Below are 21,333 nucleotides of genomic sequence, written 5' to 3' on the forward strand. Positions count from 1 at the left end.
TAATGCGGTGATGCTTAAAAGTCCAGTTAAGACTCAGAGTTGAGCAGACGGATGGCATGGGGATGAAAAACTCTCATATCTGTGCTTTCGTGCTGTTTCCATACTCATGTCATGACAGTGCAATATTCCCATTACTCCTATTGGAGTTTGTCATTATTCACGAAATGTCAATATGCACATTAAGCCACCACTTCTACCCTTTTACTCTACTCAAAATATCTTTAATATACAGTCTATGGTTTAAACACAAAACAACAGATTGCAATATTGGGCTTCGTGTCTTTCCTTACTACCTACGTGGTACAAGCTAAAACTTTCTGCTATTGTTTTCCTGGGGCGGGCCAGGGGGAACATATCCAGACGGGGAAACGGATTCTGACACAAGACCTTAACCTGGGGCGCTGAGATTTAGTGCAGTACCGCGTCTGTCCGCAGAGTGTCGCTGTTGCAACTAGTGACGTGCGCACACTATAAACAATATTAAGGGGACCGAGATGATAAAATAAAATAAAATAAAATAAAATAAAATAAAAAATAAAATACGTAAAAAAATTAACTGGGATATGTGAATTCAAGCAATGTATACTGAAAAAGTACTGATAATGGGATTTTGTTGTTGATTAGGAATTAAAAGATGAAGCATGAAGGGTATTAAAATTATTTAAGGTTGCCATCCAAGTACAAACTTTCATTAATGTCATTTCAAGAAGATATTATAAAAACCATTTGTTTTTGAATAGTAAAATAAGCAAAATAAGGTCTACAAAGTTATATAGTATACATATACAGTATATAAAACCCGTTACACTGTATCATAGACAAAAGTAATTTCTACATTGTCAAATCTGCGGGGGAAGATCGTCTAATGGTGCACTTGTGTTTTTAGTTTTCTGCAAACTGTTAGGTACTTGCGAATAAATTCTGAGAAAAAACCACCCCCAGTTTCTGTATGAACAAATAAAAGTGGAGACAAAACAGTTTTCAGAAATATTTATTAGTTTTTTTTTCTCTTGAAGCCAGCTTCTTTCATTGTCATAGAAAAAAAAATATCTGCACAGAGTTTGCACATATTTTACCAATTAAAACTTTAATTTATAAACAAGAAACACTCTGTTATTATAAATGTAGCACAGCCAAAAGTCGGATATAAAGCTGTATTATGATGAAGTTAATCTGTTAATTGAATGATTTATGTCATAAAATCTTCTTCTCAGGGACTTTCACTCACTCTCCACTTCCACATGACAAAAAAATCACAAAATACAACCTTTATTTAAACCCATGCACATTTTGCTGAACTGTTACCGGAGTTGTTTTGTGAACAGTAAGGCTTCATTTAACCTGATTTAGTAAAAAAAAAAAAAAATCTGCATCAACTTACACATTGCACCAAAACCCGAGTCATGTAACACAACACCTGCTGAGTGGAGGTTTGTCTGAAGTACACTATATTACCAAAAGTATTCGCTCACCCATTCAAATGATCAGAATCAGGTGTTCTAATCACTTGGCCTGGCCCCAGGTGTATAAATTCAAGCACTCAGGCATGCAGACTGTGAAACAAGACATTTGTGAAAGAATGGGCCGCTCTCAGGAGCTCAGTGAATTCCAGCGTGGAACTGTCATAGGATGCCACTTGTGCAACAAATCCAGTCGTGAAATTTCCTCGCTCCTAAATATTCCACAGTCAACTGTCAGCTCTATTATAACAAAATGGAAGCGTTTGGGAAAAACAGCAACTCAGCCACGAAGTGGTAGGCCGCGTAAAGTGACGGAGAGGGGTCAGCGGATGCTGAAGCGCATAGTGCAAAGAGGTCGCCGACTTTCTGCACAGTCAATTGCTACAGAGCTACAAACTTCATGTGACCTTCAGATTAGCCCAAGTACAGTACGCAGAGAGCTTCATGGAATGGGTTTCCATGGCCGAGCAGCTGCAGCCAAGCCACACATCACCAAGTGCAATGCAAGGCGTCGGATGCAATGGTGTAAAGCACGCCGCCACTGGCCTCTAGAGCAGTGGAGACGCGTTCTCTGGAGTGATGAATCACGCTTTTCCATCTGGCAATCTGATGGACGAGTCTGGGTTTGGAGGTTGCCAGGAGAACGGTACATTTCAGATTGCATTGTGCCAACTGTGAAATTTGGTGGAGGAGGAATTATGGTATGGGGTTGTTTTTCAGGAGCTGGGCTTGGCCCCTTAGTTCCAGTGAAAGGAACATTGAATGCTTCAGGATACCAAAACATTTTGGACAATTCCATGCTCCCAACCTTGTGGGAACAGTTTGGAGCGGGCCCCTTCCTCTTCCAACATGACTGTGCACCAGTGCACAAAGCAAGGTCCATAAAGACGTGGATGACAGAGTCTGGTGTGGATGAACTTGACTGGCCTGCACAGAGTCCTGACCTGAACCCGATAGAACACCTTTGGGATGAATTAGAGCGGAGACTGAGAGCCAGGCCTTCTCGACCAACATCAGTGTGTGACCTCACCAATGCGCTTTTGGAAGAATGGTCAAAAATTCCTATAAACACTCTCCTCAACCTTGTGGACAGTCTTCCCAGAAGAGTTGAAGCTGTAATAGCTGCAAAAGGTGGACCGACATCATATTGAATTCTATGAGTTAGGAATGGGATGGCACTTCAGTTCATAGAATGAGTAAAGGCAGGTGAGCGAATACTTTTGGTAATATAGTGTATCTACACTAGCTAATCGTCACATCATCTGTGTGGGCAAATCCAGCAGGCACATGAGACCAGATGATACAAACATCATTTTTTCTGTGCTCACTCAGATTAATTAAGATATCAACATAGGAGAAACTATCAAACATATTAACTACAAAATAATATCCCTTTCATTATATTGCATAGTCAAGTGATCCTTTATCACCCTGTAGTTTACACCTGAGGGTTGATTATTAACATAGTACCATATTTATACATTCACAACTGTCCCTCATCTTCTCTGAAAGTAAACTAGGTGATATCTTCTCCCAGTAAACACAGTTATGTCCCTTTAATCAACTGCATGACCCAAACTGACCTGTACATTTCATTCATTTCGCCGCTAGATAAAAACAAAACACAACAGGTATTACAAACGCATATCAATCCAAACAAAATAAAAAGCACAAAATTGTTCAGTAATATGCTGGTGACCTCATCACATGGGCAATTTTGGCGAAGGTGACTGGCTTCTATCGAGGGCAAGACTCACCTGGAAGACAGACAGACGAAGATATTTTATTTCGTGCGTCTGGGGAACCCATTCACCAACAGTGACATTTATGGCTATGTGAGGCCTATAAATGCAACCATAACTTCCCATTTGCTTTCCAGAAATCACCAGCGTGGCTAATTTACATTTTTTTCCTGTGATTTTTAGTCTTTCTTTACTGAGCTTGCCCACACTGCTATTTACAAAAAAAAAGGAAAGAAAATAAGTCAGTTTTTCTAATTAAAGGCTGTTATTCTATATTTTTCTTATTGTCAATAAACTAAATGAAATTAACCAAACCTTTTGTTGTTGTTTTGTCTAGTAGCTGACCTAAATGTCCGAAATGAGCCTAGTATCCTAGCTTGTTAGCCGTATTGCGCCATTAACCATTATTAAACTTCTTCTTCAGTATAAACTGTTTCAACATACACTCCGCGTTAAAGCTGTTTATGTCATGGAATAATATTGTGGTGGCAAGTATGAGACTCATTTTGATTAAACTTGCTGTCCTGATTGCAACCAACCAAACCAACAGCTAACTGACAGCTAGCTTGCTCACTGTAAGACACTGAGCTAACTGTCAGTTAGCACAGAGAAGGAGCAAGACAGTAACTGGCATGCTAACTGACAGCTAGCTCACTAAACAGCAGATAATAGGAAGCTACCTGTCAGTTAGCACACCCGCTATCTTGGTTACAAACAGTAACTGACAGTTAGCTAGCTAAACAGCAGATATAGCATAGTTTGCTATATCTGCTGTTTAGCTAGCTAGCTGTCAGTTAGTGCAACTATTATCTTGGTTACAGGTGGCAACAGGATAATCAAAGGTGTGCTAACTGCCAGCTAGCTCAATATCATACAAACAGCTAGTTTGTTAACTGGCAGCTAGCTTGCTAACTTGTAGTAATAATGAGCTAGCAGTCAGTTAGTATGCACGTCATCTTAGTTGCAAATAGCTAGCTACCAAACTTGCCCAGGTTTATTTTTAATTGTCTTAATAACTTTAAGTGACGGAAATTATATAATTGATATAAAACTGACAAAAGCGACAAGGCTGGAGTGAATAATGATTTGTAATATTTTTTCTTCTTGCAGTAGCCTAATGTAATACAGTAAAGAAGGCCTATGTCACAGTGAACTTTGATATCAGGTTTTGTTTACACCAATACTCAGCTGAATGTCACTTTAGCTCTTTTTGTGGGATTTGTTGACTATAACAAAAATATAGAACATAATTTTTTTTTTTCCCCCTATTCTGTGCTGAAATGAAATTCAACTTCTCATCCAGAATGAAATCCACAGATGTCTGTAAGACATGGTGAAAACAGTTTTACTACACTTTGTGTTTTCTGAGAAGGGGGTGACACTGACCCACTTTTACACGTGGCCCCTTTGCAGTCTCCGTGGCTATTACGCCCTTGTGCAGGACGCTTCTCTTTGCTACCTCCCCCTCCTCCGCCGCCTCCTCTCCCTGCAGCTTCTCCATCCTCCCCAGGTCATGAGTGTAGGGGTTGAACGCCAGCATAGAGTTCTCTGACGGGTACTCGCACACCTGCTCCAGCTGCTCCTCGTCGAAACACACCTTCGTCTGCAAATGTGACGACAGAAAGGCATAAATGTCAATTACATTTACTTTGATTTGCAACTTTTGCAACTTTCTCTCTAATACGGGAAACTGCATTAATGTGGAACACACGTAGCTTGATATACTTGATATACTTTATTCTCATATTTTGCGTGATGCTGCATTATCATCTTTTGACTGAAACAATAAAAACATGAAATAATGTGAAAACTAGCCAGTAACTTACCCTATTTTTATTCTGGATTTACATACGGCAACATTTAAACGTATTTGGTTTGAGATATCTTAAAGATCTGAGTTAAAAAACAAATTTACATAAGCAAAACATGTCTGCCAAGGTACTAAGCTATTTCAAGCAATGTGCAATTCTTATGTAGGGAATTATTTCGGAATGCAAAACAAAGCCTGCATACATGCTGCAAAGCAATGTCCAAAACGCCAAAGTTATAATGGGGACGCAGAGCTGCATGTTTCCTCTGACGTGTGCTTACATGGTCGACGTGTAAACATAGGCTGGAGGCACTGCAGAGTGTCTGCGAGGTGTTTGTACGCTGTCAGTGTAATGTTAACTGACAGCATGAGGCTTAACACGGCGCAAATACTCCCTGCAGGAGTACTTACTGACTGGACACTACGTGCACTTATTGATTAGCGGCTGCAGCAGGAACTGGACATGACTTCTGCTTTACAACTTCTCCTGAATTACTGGAAAGGAGATTGAATGTTCAAGTTTCGCCTGGACTGAGGGATGTTTCAGTTTGTTTACTCAGCGGTCAGCGTGGTGTAAACAGCCTGACTAAATCCGACGGGAAACGGCAGCACGTCCACACTGTGTCTTATAATAACAGCAGCTCAGCTCTGAGGCCTGTAGTAAACAGAACCGTAGGTGCAGACGCTATCTGCGTGGAGCTGCTTCGCCCTGACTATGGCCGTCTGCAGAGGAGTGCAGATAATAGCGGTGCATTAGAGAGGCTGGCCCTAACCATGCTAAGGCACAGGAGGTTAATCCTCCCTCCCTGAACCTGATTAACCCAGCAGGGCAGCAGAGCCACCCGGTGAGGCACAGGGACAGGAAGAGTACGAGAAAAAGGGGGAAGTTCATGAAGTAATAATTCCTTACATCTTCAATGCTTAATTTGGTAACACTAGAAGTAAAACTGAGAGGTCACATCTTAGATAAACTTTCAAAGGATAAGTGTGGTTGCTTGAAAACAAAAACTATGAAAAACAGATCAAATTTAAGAAAATCTGCAGCAAGTTTTAGCTTCAAGAGTCTGAATCGAGAGTATTTAATGAGCGGATGAAGCGAAAATGAAGAGGAACGTGGAGGATGCCGAGAAACAAGCAGGTCAGCCCCCCCCCCCGTGAAATGATGGCGTGGTTCAGAGGGGGTAGGGATGGACGTCTGACGTCAAGTCTGAAGGGCATCAACGTGAGAGCGACAGGTGGTCAGAGAATCACTCAGTGGTCATCACTCACTGCAGATAAAGTGTGCTTACGAAAGATGGAAGTTATACGAAACGAAAGTGTTGCTCAGGGAGATGAATTCAAAGAAACCATTGTTCATTTAAGGAAACATTACAGCACTGGACTCTTAAGTTCTGGAGAAATTCATTTAGAGGTTTCTCTTTCACTCTGTGAAACAGATGGTCCTTTAGTACAACCGTTTAGCGTCTGAGTCGCATTTGGTGATTTAAAAACGGACACCACATCACTCCCCTGTGCCTGCCTCTGCCTCTTGTTTGGAGGAAGTGTCTAAGTTTGAAAGAGGAAGTGAGCAAAAAAAAACATGCAGCGTGAACAGTTCGAATAAAAAATCTTTAATCCTCTCAGTATGACTGTCAAACTGTCAGTCGCTTTTTCTTCGCCCTCTGCTCTTTCTCTAACACCTTTTTTTCCACCTCACCCACGTCAAACTAAGAGCGTGCGGCCTGCCGCCCGTCGGCATCGCTCAGACATACAGTGGAAGGTCAGCCTGGTCTAAAACTGTCTGCCAAGACTCCAGTCCAGCAACCCAAACCCCTGCTAGGAAACGGCCAAGAAGACACAAAGAGAGATTTGTCTGAGAGGCGGTGCGGGCTGACTCAACAGAAATTTGACGAATTCTGTACGAGGGAACAAGGAAGCGGGACTGAGGGGGAAATCACCAGCAGCTGAACAGCTTTCAAACAATACTTATAGTACACTGTGAAAATCATAAATAGAGTCAGATTTATCTTTAGAGCACGGTGTGGGAAAGGGCAACGATGAGCAACTCTTCTCTCTATTACGTAAAAATTTATCTCCCACTCTTTCTCAAGCAAGGACTGGATTCAGTTACAAAAAAAAAAAAAGAGGAAACATGAATTAACGTGAGATTCATTAGCAGTTTTACTCGTTGAATAACTGTAAATACCAGTGTGGTTTTGCGTGTGTTCACAAAGACAGACATGTGATGTTAGGCAAGCAGACAAGATAGAAAATAAAAAAAAAAACAGGGAGGAAGGAGTTGACTGCTTGTCATTGTGGTTTCCTACACACATTTTCTGTCTCTGCTGAAGCCTGCAGTGTACAGTTAACTGTCTCGTTCTGCAGAAGCACAAACAGCCCAAAGAAGGATGCTGATTTACATCTATTAACGCAAATCAAGGAGCAGGTTTTGTGCATCTTTACAAGAGTATAAACATACACAGGTGGCCTCTAAAGATCCCAAGTGCGACAGGTCATTATCAAGATGTAAAAGTCAAAAGTTTGCACAGCACGAGGCCGCAGAAGCAAATGGCAAAGGAGATCACAGCAGGATTTTATGGCTAAGAATCAAGATGTCGTGCTTGATAAGGCTTTAACCGGCTTAAGTCGCTCTCTGCGATCGCACTTCTCAGTCAAAAGGGATGTTCTCCCACTGAAAGGGGATTCTGCTTGACGACGAGGGCCCATCAGGGAAGGCGACACCAGGTGATAAACTCCCGACTACCTCTGGTGAATTTTAGAAAGCTGGAGAGCGACCGACCCCCCCTGAAATCTGGCTCAGTGATATACTGAAATGAAAGCAACAAAAAAAGCTACTCACCTTTTTTGGTGTCCCTCTATTCTTGACCAGACAGGACTTTTCCAGATTCTGATATCCACCAATCACCTCAATTTCCTCCACTGTTGGGTACTTCTTCTTCACTGGCTCGGCCACAGCAGGGGTCGCCTGGGTCGGCGCTGCTGCCGTAGTCCGCACCGTGGACACAGCCGTGGACACAGCCGTGGACACAGTCGTGGACACAGCCGTGGACCCCACAGTTACTCCTGTAGCGGCTGGCCTTCTTGGGGTGATGGTGATGGTGGCGCCTCTCTTCACTTGGCCTCCAGAGGCGCTCCTGATGGAGAAGAGTGTGGGAGATGGGGTGGAAGATGGAGAGATGCTTGGAGAGGGGGCGGGAGATGGTGAGCACGGGGAGGAGGCCGGGGTCGGGGCGCAGTTTGTGGGTTTCAGAGAACTGTCCGGGGACTGGTTCCTGAGAATTGAGGGGGCAACGGTGATAGTTTGTTTTTTAGACGCTGGAGAACAAACCCGATGAGGAGACGCTTTAGGGCTCTGCTCTGGCGTTCCTTGCTCTTTCTCCTGGGTCTTGACATCCTGCTTTACCTGGTGCTTGAACACTCGCCTGGGACTTTGCTTCTCCTTTGTCTCGCTGTCCTTCTGAGAAGCGTCTGATGAAGTACTTGACTTCAGCGCTTCCTGCTCTTTCAGCTGAAACTGCTGTATCTGCTGCTGTATCGTCTGAACTCCACGAACGTCGTCACCTGCGAATGCTTTGCTGTCACCCTGCTGTGAGTTTGATATGAGCGGCTTCACCTTCACGAGGTGCACGGATGACGAGATGTCGACTGTCCTGTCTCTCAAACACAAGCCCGTTCTCGAACCCACCGCTTCCAGGTTGTAGATCCGGCTCATGGCTGCGAGGGAGTTGGGATGAGGCGGCGAAGAGGAGAGAGATTGTCCAGACTCGAGAGGCAGTGCAGATTCCTCTACCTCCTCCGCAGAGAGCTCCTTCTCTTCCTCCTCCTCCTCCTCCTGTTCTTCTTCTGAGCTCTCGTGTCGACTCTTGTGGCACCTCAGCTGTTCTTCATCTTTCAGGGGGTCGTCTTCATCCTCGGATATCTGGAAGCTATCGGAGATAACTTCGGAGGCAGCAGTGGCATACCCACTTATCACTTCCTCTCCCCTGCTCTCGACTGGTGACTGTGGATCAGAAACAGGAAGCTGAGGGCAGGTTTTCAACACATCGACTTCCTGCGTGACGTCAAAGGCAGCCACGGATGTCTGCGCTGCTGCGTCTTCCTGTCTCCTCTCTGTTTCGGCCAGCCTCTTCCGCATGTGAGCTGCAGCTTCCCACTCTTCCTCTATTTCATTTCCCCTCTCCTCGTACCTGTCCCGAGCCGCCTGAGTGTCACCGATCTCTGCAGCCTCACTCCCATCTCCGTCCTGTGCCTCTCTCTGTCTGAGCCTCTCCAGCTCTCTCTGTCTGATTTTCTCTCGCAGGGACTCGACGCGGCTCAAGGGTTTCCCGATCCTCCAGCTATCCCTCCTCTCGACCCCTTGACCTCCTTCCCAGTCTTGACCTTCAGTCGTTTTTCTCTCCTCCACTTCTTCAGCAACATAAAACACAGATCTGGGGATCTGAATCTCCAGCGGGCCTGAAGGGATCCCAATGGGTGGGATCCTTCTTGGAGATCTTGGAGTTATATCATGGCCACCATCGCTGTGTGTTTGCACCTCCGGTTTGCTGTCTTTGGTCAATTCCTGAGCAACCTCGTAAACCCTCTCTCCTCTCTCGTTGCTGTAGACAGTTGTATCTCCAACTTTCTGTATTTTGCTTATGAGATCCTCTGTGTTTTGGGACAAACCCGAGAGTGCCATGTAAGGATCTCGTGGGCCTGTGCCACCCCACTCCGGTGCTCTATGTGCGGCCCTGTCTGTGACTGTACAGAGCAGACTGGAGCACTCGGTGAAAGCTGAATCATGTCTGTAGAAACTCTCATCAACATGAGAAGAGCTGGCAAGCTCTGCTGAGGCAGCGACAACATAACTTGCTTCTGGTGGGACTGTGCTTTCGAATTCTTCTTCTCTATTGTCACAAACTTGCGCCTCAGTCTGTCCTCCTAGCTCTGAATCCTTCTCCACGCTCTGCTCCCTTTCCAAACTCCTCTCACCCGTCAGCGTCTTCACCTCTTTGTCAGCTCTTGCTCTCCCATCTTGCCTGATCGGGACTCTTCTAGCAAACGATATTCCCTCTGTGTTTTTGACCGAGGCCACTGTGAACCCCTTGTCTCCATCTGCATCGCCCACCTTCTCTGCAGCTCTCTTGTCAACGGGCTCGACTTTCTTGACTTCACTCCTGTGTTGGATTTCCGCCTCATTTCTCCGCTGCACGAACCCTCCCTTATCGTCCTCGGATTTTATGTGTGCGTCTCTGTGCCTTGCAAAACGATCTTTATCCAAAAGCCGTGCGCACCCCAGTTTGATCTTCACCGGGGTGTCCCTCCCTAGGCTTGCCATGTCCTCCCATGGCGCCAAATTCTTGTCTGAATGTATCCTCTCTCGCATTTTCCTCTCATAATACCCATGATCCTCTAACCCATTCTCCTTAGCACAGATGACTCTATCGGAGAAGCTAAACGAGCGCTTCGGTGCACCTTTCAGCAGCATGTACTTTCCGTCGGCCTTCCTCTCCTCGGACTGTTGCTCATCTTCATCTCCTGAGTATTTTCTCCTCCCCGGCTGGAGGAAATTATCAGAGCTTTTAGATCGGGAGGGAGCCTTGCAATGCTCTCCGAATTTACTCAGCAGCTTACTGACCCTCCCTCCTCTGTCGACAAACACATTGTCATCCAAGCTGTCCTTCCTCTCGTCTTTATTAATAACCGTCGCCTGCCCCCACGGTCTCTCTTTCTCCTTAGCAGTCTCTTTTTCCCTCAGCCAGGACATGTCTGTTCTCAGCTCCCTCTTTACGTCCATGCTGCTCTTCCCCTCTCCGTCCTCTCGCCCTTTCCCCGCTGCACTCCTCTCTTCGGGGTCAGTCGAGGGCTTTATGATGAGAACTTCAGAGGCCCGGATCTCGGTGACGCTCCCACCTCCGGCCAGGATCTCCCTCAGGTCCATCTTCATCCCTCTCTTTGCCTGGCTGTCCTCCTCAGGCCTCTCCCTCTCTGCCTGACTCCATCTAGCCCTTCTCTCGTCGCTGCCTTTCCTGTCCTGCTCGATGATGATGATGTTATCAGCTCGGATGGTCCGAAGACAAGGACCGGCGGGCGAAAATGAACCAGGTGCTGGCTGGGTTTCTTTTTCCTCTGCGTCTTTTCTCACTTTAACAAAGTCCTGCTCCCTGGCTGCATCCTTAGCCAACTCTTTCCATTGACTTTTATCTTTTTCAGTGCTCTCCCTGCTATTCTCTCTTTCTCTTCCTTGACTCAAATCCCTAAACTTCTCAATTTTCAGCTCTATATCTCGTCCTCTCCCTGACTCCCCATCTTGACCCCTGGAGATCGATTTGTCCTTCTCCCTTTCCTTAACCTCTGGTTCGTTCCCCACTTCTGCATCCCTGCCCTTCCTCCATGCACTCTGTGTGCGAATAAATGGGTTCTCGTGTACCGGAACAATCGTTTCTACAGACACCTGACTAACTAATTTGGGCTCAGCATCCACCCATTGCCCTGGATCTGGACTGAGCGACGGCTCGCTCCCCAGATTAACAGTTACAGAGCTGTCTGTGTCACTTAGACAATCAGAGGGAGATCTGGCATCCACCTGCAGCAGACACACATCTCTATCCTTCTCCCTGTCACCCATGCCTTCCTGCTTCGCCTTCCTCCGCTGGATGATCCCTCGCTTCCAGGCCGGCATGCTGGCTAACTTCTCCTCTTCCTCTTTTTCTCTCCTCTCTCGCTCCTCCTCCTCTCTCCTCTTTTTCTCCAGAAGGAGTTGCTTCCATTCCGGCAGAGAGGAGACAGACATAACAGAAAGGGTGCTCGTTTTTGGACAAAATGTGTAGCCTTCCTCTTCAGAGATGTCTGGGAATCGTCTGCAAAAAGAGGAAATTAATATATTAAATCAGGCGTCTCTCTCTGTTCAAAATCATTTAAAAAAAGTTAATATATATTTTCATTGTTTGATGAAAGCAACAGAACAGACACTTCTATATGCAGTCCTGCAGTTTAGTTCAGCGGCTGTCTGATGAGATTTTCATCTATTTAATTCAATTGTTTTACAAAGGTCATCAAATTAATATGTACCACTTTATGCAATACCTCTTTCTGCTTCAGTTCAATATTTATGAAAACGTAAATCCAAACTTACCCCAGTCCTTGCGCAATTTAACAGCTTCCACCTCGTCTTTACATCGCCACCTGTGCGTAAAGTCCACTCCACGACCGAAAAACTCCCTGAAATTTACTGATTAATATGTGTTGTCTAAACGGAGGGTTTAAAAAAAGGCTTTTATATCCCCCCAGACTGTGTGCATGAGAGCACGGAATCGCCACCGTCCTCGGTGTGGTAGTAAATATTTCCAGCTTCAGAGCCGCAGCGCTGTAATCCGATAATTACATTCAATTCCGTCAGGAGAGTTTAGTGGCACACACCATATTGTCGGACCTAAGAAAAGGCGTTTAAAGCACATAGCCGTCTGCCCGGCCATCCCCCCCCCCCCCCGCTCGTCTCATCCCTCCGTCCAGTAATTGGAAAATAGGTGGAGGTGGAGGAGGAGGGGGTGCGGCTCTGAAACGGGCTGTGGTGTCAGCAGGGCAACGCACAGAGCCGGAGCAAGAGTTTACCAGGAGCAGGAGTGATCAGCTCGACTCATGTGGCATGTTCTTAAAACTATTTTCAGTGGTAATCATTTGTATTTGTATATTTGTATGCAGATATTCTGCACAGAAGAGGAAACAGTAGAGGAAGCACAAATTTGAAGCTGTGGAAGTGGGGAAAAAAAACACATCTAACTACAAGTTTTACAAGAAAATGACAACAGAATGACTCCTAAATATTAAATATGATATTTCTTATTCAGATTTGAGACTATTAGACTACATTTAATGTTGCACCAGATCATCATTTGTCGGATTTAAGTGATTCATCTGGTTCCTGGTCATAATTTGTAAAAAACTGGTCTGTTTTTCATTTTGAAATTTGTGGTGCAAACAGAATTAATAGCAGTCAGATAAAATTTCAAAGTTTTTTATTTTTTTCCCTCTGACTGGAATGAAACTGAAATACCTGAGAAAAAAGTACCTCAAAGTTGTCCAGAGCTCCAGTAAATGTACTTTCCACCACTGTGGAGGAGTTTTTTGGGGGATCTTACTCTAACATAAACATAGAAAACAAAAACTGAAAGTGATAAAAAATATATCTCGTTATAGATAATGTAATAAGTTAGTCTCTTCAGATTATTTTTAGCAAAGATGTCAGGATATTTTACATAAATTGTCTAATTTGTGTTAAAAAATATAATATTTCTCTTGTAATCTTTGTATATGTCTTATATTTTAAGCGTGCCCAACAAATATGACAACTGAAAGCGTTTATGCAACTGTCACTATTTTAATAAGTTCAACATCTCAAATTAACAGCACGTTTTGAATATTCTCTTGTGAAATTTTAGCTGTAATTTTGAAGTAAACAAACACATGAATAACAAGAAGAAATAAAAAAAAAATAAAATACTTAACGTTGTGTGGTATTTACACAATGTAAACCTGAAATGAAAGATTTACAGTACTTTATGTTGAAAACGGAATATGTATCTTGGAAAAATATTGCCTGCCATGCTAATGAGCTACAACGAGAATTATCAAGCTATATGAACATAAGCCAGGCATGAAATACCGACCTGGTTAGTTCACATGTTCAAGTCCGACATCACTAATGACGCTCACAGAGGAGGAAAAATAACTGAGGAAATACATTCAAAGCTGTTGTCAGTGTGAAATCTCAGTTCAAAGGCAATCAAGTCTGAAATTGCCACAGAGGAATACAGTGTAAATGAACTTGGCACATGGAATGTAACAGTCTATAAAATGATTACAGTAAATGATATGAAACAGTTCAGCGTTGATGTATAAAAAAAAGGACCATCTGGAGAGTGTTACTGTAAAATCTAGCGTATAAAATCAGTTTTGAACAAATGAAATAAACTCTCCCTTTTATAACCACATTCAAAAACCAGTCCAGAGACCAGGATGTCACTTCTCCTTATGGTTGTCGCCGCCCCAGTCGGCCGCGGCGTCTCCGCTGCCTCGGTGTGGCTCGGCCAGGAGCTGCACCTTGCTGTTAAGCTGCACACAGAGGTAGGCTAAATCCTGTTTGTCCAGAGAGTGTGCCAGCGCCAGGTAGGTCGACAGAGTCCCCGCCAGCAGGAGCCTGTCCAGGGATAAGGCCGGCAGGAGCCACAGCACGACGCCCAGCTCCAGGCACACTGGGTGGCGGAGGTGAGACAGGAGCCGCTGGGCGTGGGGAGACTTGTGGGACAAGGGGTCCCCTAAACCGAGACACTCGTAATACACCTGAGAGTGGAGAGTACGAATGGGGCACAAAGTTTAGATCCCACTACAACCACTCAAAATAAAAAAAATGACTCTAAACGTTCTCTTTATTTTAAATAAAAACTACGCCCTCTATCTGTGCCTCTTACCTGCTTGATGCCCAGTAGTTCAGGGTAATCGAAGATCATGAGGATGCTGAAGATGATGGCCCAGCAGAGGAAGTGCATCGTGAAGCAGAGCAGAGGGAACCAGACACTCCAGGGCACATGACGCACCGACCACAGGCAGGGGGCGCCAGTCACCGGCTGCCAGTAACGCATCAAGACCTAACACAAGAACCGAGTGGTGAAACAACCGGTGGCGCTAAACGTTGCATGTACTTTGAGAGGGAGTGTTGCTGCTGTACCTGGAGGGCTAATGCTGTAGTGAAGCAGTATGCCGTCCTGTTCAGGGGCCCCAGCACTGACTGGAGGGCCCGCTTGACGGGCGACCAGGCGAGTAGACTGTGCTGCGTGGTGAAGAGAGCCAGCAAGACCAGATCCACAGCAAGAGAGCTGAGGACGGAGCTGTCCCGCAGGGCCACGGACCATGGTACGGAGTCTTAGGAGTGGGCAAATAAAGCAGAGAAAGGCTACTTTGAATCTGGTGTTTATTGTGCTTTTAATGAGCTTTAATTCAGTTTTTCAGTTGAATTAGAAATACCAATATGAAGATACACATTACATTTTAGAAAGCAGTGTATTTATGCATTGTATCAAGTGAGAAAACTAGTTTGACGACAGTGATGTTATGAATGGAGCCACTGAGAACACACAAGTAGTGTTCACAAGCACTCAAGCGTTAAACATGCACTATAAATAGAATACAATGCAAAATAGTCCTTAGAATAGACCTGAATGCACGCAACTGCATTTATTAAAGTAAAATAACGAAGAATCTGAGTTTCCTGTGTCTGGGAATCGAACCCGGGTCCCGCCTAAGCGAAATCGAATTCGACGTGTTCGGTCCAGACAGAAAAGAAGCCGAACTATTTTCGAATTCGAAGGATTCTGAAGCGTATGTGTAGTGGAACTGATGTAACGGCTTTCGAACACTGCGAGGACGCATTCGGCTACCATCGTCGAACTGGTTGCCGTTAAGACAATATATATATATATATATATATATATATATATATATATATATATATATATATATTACTGTCATCAAAGAGAGCACTTGTTATATCCGTTGCAACACAGACGACTGAATGATACTTTGAGCGCTCGCTGCCTTGTTGGTTGCAGATATATGTTTGAACAAGTTAAAAAAAAAAATTACACCCTGAAAGAAAAAGGAAAAACTTAACCGCCCAACGTGGGGCTCGAACCCACGACCCTGAGATTAAGAGTCTCATGCTCTACCGACTGAGCTAGCCGGGCGATAGAACGCGTGAATGTCAGCATGTCCTATCATGTTACACTAGGGAAAAGGGGACTAACTAAATTGTTACTCATGTTTTTCTTATACCAACTATTAAATATATTTACATATTTATACGTTAATAGTACAGTGTACTATTAGTACTGTGCGTTTATTGGCTTTATTGGTGACTCCTCCACCAAAGTTAGCTAACTTCTCCTGGCCGCCTGCCAGCACCAGTTACGGGAGCTTACCTTCACACAGTGTCGTCTCCCCGGTTATGTTATGGTAAATGGCTCGAAACGACAGAAACCGGACGAAGTCTGCACCGGATATGAAAACAAACGCAAAGTTTAGCAGCGACACGGTACAGAGAGCACAGCCACGCACCGTAAGTGACGCCATTTCAATCACCGTTTATCTTCATTTGAAACCACAGTTCCGGGAGAGGAGGTGGTTGTAGTACCGGGAAGTGACACTTGGAGGCGCTGCTGTGCGCTGCAACTGCAGCTGGAGGAAGAGAACAAGTTTCGGTGCTGCAGGGTATAGTCCTACCGCAGAAATCATTACCATCTCTGAAGATAAGGTTTGTGTTTTTCACGCATTATATGAAAAATGTGTTTAAAATTCCTATCCAACGGAATAGAAAATATATATGAGGTTGAACTCAAAACATAAAAGCAACAGATGCACCAGAACAGTAACAAAAACACGGTAGAAGTAGAAACCAGTGGGATGGTGAAAAAAAAAAACGTTAGGCTGGGGCTGCAGTACATTACAACGTAATAAAGTACAAATGCAAGATGGCAAAAAAATGCAAATAAATTCAGTTTACTCATTTTAAAGTAGTCAAAAATCTGAATCAGCTTTCTGGATCATTATTACGTATTTGCGTTTAAAAGCTATATATAAGTATACAGTTACATAAGTATCTACCCATGCAATTTTGCATCTGCACCAAGTATAACATTTTTTAAATGAAATTCTTTGACTCTCTGACTTTTGACTCTTAACACACAAAGCACAATAAACATCTCAAATGTATTGATGTATGTTTTTCAGTGGATTTGTTTTGCAAAATTCACTCAGACTGATGCTCATGTCTGAGTGAGTGAGTGCCAGCTCGTCGAGTCCAGTTCAGTCAGTTTTTCTTGAATCCTGCAAAGACTCAGATTGTGTGTAATTTGTAGACGGCTCACAAGGGTAAATCAGGATTTCCTAAAGCTAATAAATATTCAGGTCCAAATTTTGCACCAAGCCGTGGCTTCACTTGTGTCTAAATAAAGGCCTTGCATCTAACACGAAGTCGTAGTTATAGAAATGACACTATTTGTATGAGAGAGAAAGCACACAGCAGCATTTAAGACTTATTCAAATGACTTTATTAAGACAAGAAATTGTGCAAAAAATGTTACAACGGTTATGTGTCTTTAACCAGCCGTCTTTAAGTGAGGTCGACCTCCCCGCTGTAGCACTCTACGTGATAATTTTTGTTCAGTGACACCACTCGAATAGCTTCTGTAGACCCCTGAAACAACAACAAAGGGAGGAAGAATGTGACAAAATGTTTCTCACATGATTTATGTTGTTAAATATATTTGAAGCTCACTTCAGTCGGCAGGATGGGCATCCTGCAGGCAGCACAGCGGTGGGCCTGGACCCTGAAACCATGCAGACGTCTCATTGAAAGGAGACAGAAACTGAAACATGACTTGGGTGTGGGTGTGACTTGTGTAGCCTGTTTGGCAGGGATTCCCTCTTTTCTCACGAGTGAGAACTAAAGACCATGGGCTCATTGTGATTTCACCAGGTCCCGCATGAGACGCTCACCTGTGATAGTCGCTGACACAGTAAACCCTGGAGTCTGAGTCTACAGCGAAGGGCTGACCCTCCAGACTCTGTCTGCAGACGACACAACGAAAGCAGGACGGGTGGTAAGACTTCCCACGAGCCTGCAGGACCTGAAGACACACACACACACAATGAGCTCACACAATGTCACAACACACACAACATACAATACACAAATGAACACGTACCAAGTCTGTGATTAAAAACCCGCAGCTGTCACACACTTCAGGGGAAGGATGAGCTCTACAGAACTGAAAGGAAATAACAAAAACAATTAGAGTATTACATGTTCCTGTCAAGCTACAGATAGGCCATTTTATTTATCTGTTTATCAGTGGGTAAAAACTCCATATCATATAATGAATATAGACGCAGAGCTACACATTTAAAGGTCTGTAATTCCTACAGCTTTCTTCCAATCTGGTATGAATACCTTAAAATCAAAGCCCATCTTTATCATATTTTGGTAAGCAGCTAAAATAATAATATTTATATCACCTCATTTAAACATGGCATACTCACCAGAAAGTCTTCTTCACAGTAGATTAGTCCAGACAACGTGTAAAACGTCTTTACACTGAGATTTTTATCTGACACAAAGCAAATTACAAACCACAAATCAAGGGGATGTAATGTGGAGAGGCCTTTTTATAATGTGTCTTTTGAAAATGTGTTAATATTTTAGATATTATAGTTGTTTAGTTTCTTATCCATCAAACCAGAAAGTCAAGTAGGCGTCTGATAAATCCCAAATTATTCATCTTGCTTCATGACAGTATAATTTACACTTTCAAAAATCCTATATTGATCATGGTATTATAATAGTAAAAGAAACACCATAATTGAACACCATGAAGATAAAGTCAAGGTACAAGTAGAACATATTAGACGTTTGGCACAAGCATCCACCTCCAAACTCAAAGGACTCACTGCAAACGCTGCAGGTGAAGCACGTGTTGTGGAATAAACGTCCCATCGCCCGACAGGCTCTTCCTGCACCGTACACCGCTTTGCTGCATCTTGTACAACTTCCTGCAGACACACAAGACAAAAAACTGAAGAACCTGACTCACTCTGCGTTCACTGGAAACACAGCTCAAGGACTGACGCAGGCCGGATAATGATCTGTGATTAAAGGTACTGAGTGTTTCCATCCTTACCAAAATAAAGACTGGTACTGTAACTGGGCTCCATCTCCATCTGAAACACTTTCCCCTACTTGTCTGGAGTGTACACTACGACTGGCTGGGGTCTAATTTTGTGTGCAGAGCAGACAGCTGTAAGGGGAGCCGCTGTCTGGGTTTATGGGCGTTTTCAGACCCCCCGTCTCCTTCGAGGTGGCTGCAGAGTGGGTGGCAACAGACGAGGACAACTGTATTAGTCTGTATTATAATTATCAAGTTTCCAATCGAAATGTTAGCGGTTAAGAATCAGTTATAATTAAAGTAAACCTAAAAATATGCTAAAACACAAGTAGAAGTCCTAAGCTGTACACAAAACATAAGAATTTAAATGTTTTATTCGGAAGAAACACGTTGATAAAGAGTATTATTATTGCTGTAATTTTTCTGATGTTAGACACTTTAAATAGTGCTGCTTATCTAAGTAAATATAATATTTGAGTAAGTGTCTGTGTCAATTTACTCTGAGAATTTAAATGTCATTTTGGTTCCCACAAAAGCCTTTATTTCAAATGAATCAATAAAAATTAGGGCACACTCTTAAAAGTTTTAGATTTTTATTTGATATTCAAGATGTGTGATGTTTCCCAGCAGCTGAAGAAGCCGTCTAAAGAGGTGTTAACATGGCGGAGAGTGCATTTACTAAAAGCTGATGTATTTAAGTTCAGTTTTGAGTCTTTATGTTTTGAGGAGGATTGTTTCAACTTGTTTGTCCACTACATTTATCTGGCGGCCACTTTGCAGATTAGGATTTTAGCTGCAAATCATAAAAATGCAAATTATAAACGGCTACAGATGAAGAAAGTACACAATAAAGAAACTGGTGCAAAAGTAGTTCTATAGAAACCACCTGCAAGGAAAACGCCAGGATTAACGATCCATTCATTTTAATTTTAATCACGCAGAGGTCTTCAACAGGGGGTCCGCGACCCCTAGGGGGTCCTCGGAGGTACTACGGGGGGGGGGTACTAAATTTTTTTTATATTCCCCCTGCAACTTTTTCCACAAATTTACATGTCTTTAAATACACGTACACAAAAGTAGGGGGTCCCCGCTCCATCTCTCCATCAGTTTCGGGGTCATTGACCTGGAAAATGTTGAAGACCCCTGATTTAACATACACAGGGACACTTTTTACGTTACATTTTCACATCTCTTTATAATACTTTGGCGCTTTGGAGCAAGATTTCAAGGAAAGACGACAGTTTCTAATCTTTGGATTGGCTTCTTTTATTTAATTAAAGGATCCCGAAAAACCTATTTCAGCTATTGTGGACAAAAGAACATTTTAAATGAATCATACAGACAAAAAGTAGATTCAGTGAATAAAAACACATTTGAACATTTGAATGTGACACTTTATTGTTTTACCTCAATGTCCACAACGTAGGCGCACAGCTAAGAGTTAAAGGAACAGCAACATCTGCCTTCAGACCAGTCTGACTCTGAGGTGTGTATGTTTAAAACTGTGGCTGGTGATCATTTGTTTATTCTTTGTTCATGTTTGAAATTCTGGACAGGAGCCACGAGACCTTTGCTCTGGCCGTCTGTCTTGAGTTGCTGCCACCACGTGGACCGTTCAGACCCTTCAACCTCTCTTTTAGTAAAATCAGACCCACCCGGATAATGATCAAATACAAAAGGACTGAAGTTAACATTTTAATCTCTGGTTGTGGCTTCGCACACAAAAGAAGAAGAAGAAAAACTAGTTTCTAAGTCTTTACCAGTCTGTAAACTTTCCAGCTGACTGTCTGTAATGCCCACAATTTAACCACGTGAAGTGTTTAGAGTTTAAGGTGCCTGTCTGTCTCTACTGACTCCCATATTCGTGAAAGAAAAACGTCAGCCGTGAAACTCTCCGCGGCACATGTTTGTCTGCTCTGGATCTACAGTTACACTGCAGGGGAGGGGAGCTCTGACAGCTGCTGGTTCTCCACCGAGGTCCCTTGTTCATAAGGCACACTGAGGCTGTCTGATTCCACCTCACCGCCCCACTCCGCATGCTGTCAGACTGGTTCAACAAAAAAAGAAAAGAAAAAGAGTGTTGCTTGTGTGTGTTTGGTGGTAAAGGTGTGTGCGTGTTAATCATGTGGGAGCTGACATGCACTTACAAAAGCAGAGGAATTAGGTCAAGTGAAGTAGCACTGAAGTTCTGATTTAAGAACATGTAGGGTGAAAAACGTCTCAAGCCGCTGGTTTAAGATTAACTTAAGGCCTTTTGGGTGTAAATAAGAGTTAACATTCGAAGCTTTGTGAAGAAGGGTGTTTCACCACCGAGTGTTTGTGAGTGTTGCAGCCCTCAGGTATGTTTCTGTGCAGGAATGTTTGTGCAATGAGGCATGTGGAGGCAGGAGAGAACCTCTGCAAAGCCGTGATAGATGCACACAGTTTATCATACTGTGTGGAGAAGAAAAGAATATGCCGAAGTGACCTGGAACAACCAGATTTTTTAAATATAAACATATTTCCCCCCTCATTTGATTGTTTCAGCTGTCAATAATGTTCAGACTGAATTTCAGCCTCCTTATTGGTGTAAAATGACTCATTTTCATTATATTAAAGGACAAATTTTTATATTTATTTGTATTTTT

The 21,333-nt window shown here is 43.4% G+C and overlaps 2 protein-coding genes across 2 annotated transcripts; both read right to left on the reverse strand.

Moving 5' to 3' along the window:
- Nucleotides 1–803: 803 nt before the first annotated feature.
- ppp1r18 (protein phosphatase 1, regulatory subunit 18) lies at nucleotides 804–11,784 on the reverse strand (the record flags this gene model as incomplete). Its single annotated transcript, XM_084562615.1, has 3 exons — nucleotides 804–3,217; nucleotides 4,593–4,805; nucleotides 7,852–11,784. The coding sequence occupies 3 exons, from the start codon at nucleotides 11,782–11,784 to the stop codon at nucleotides 3,164–3,166; spliced, it is 4,200 nt and encodes a 1,399-aa protein (XP_084418741.1). The 3' UTR covers nucleotides 804–3,163.
- A 1,304-nt stretch (nucleotides 11,785–13,088) lies between these two features.
- Nucleotides 13,089–16,293, reverse strand: nrm (nurim). The gene is made up of 4 exons (XM_084562974.1): nucleotides 15,965–16,293; nucleotides 14,716–14,909; nucleotides 14,459–14,635; nucleotides 13,089–14,330 (listed from the first exon to the last, which is right to left on the reverse strand). The coding sequence occupies exons 1-4, from the start codon at nucleotides 16,113–16,115 to the stop codon at nucleotides 14,010–14,012; spliced, it is 843 nt and encodes a 280-aa protein (XP_084419100.1). The 5' UTR covers nucleotides 16,116–16,293; the 3' UTR covers nucleotides 13,089–14,009.
- Nucleotides 16,294–21,333: the final 5,040 nt, after the last annotated feature.

This window comes from Chelon labrosus (genome assembly GCF_963514085.1).
Source record: "Chelon labrosus genome assembly, chromosome: 16".
In the NCBI taxonomy this organism is placed as follows: Eukaryota; Metazoa; Chordata; class Actinopteri; order Mugiliformes; family Mugilidae; genus Chelon; species Chelon labrosus.

Excerpts from the sequence above, each read along its gene's own strand:
- nrm (XM_084562974.1), bottom strand. The coding sequence starts at position 16,115 with ATGGCGTCACTTACGGTGCGTGGCTGTGCTCTCTGTACCGTGTCGCTG. Across the intron at positions 14,636-14,715 it reads CTACAGCATTAGCCCTCCAG|GTCTTGATGCGTTACTGGCA; the intron begins GTACAGCAGCAA and ends TTCTTGTGTTAG. Across the intron at positions 14,331-14,458 it reads AACTACTGGGCATCAAGCAG|GTGTATTACGAGTGTCTCGG; the intron begins GTAAGAGGCACA and ends CTCCACTCTCAG.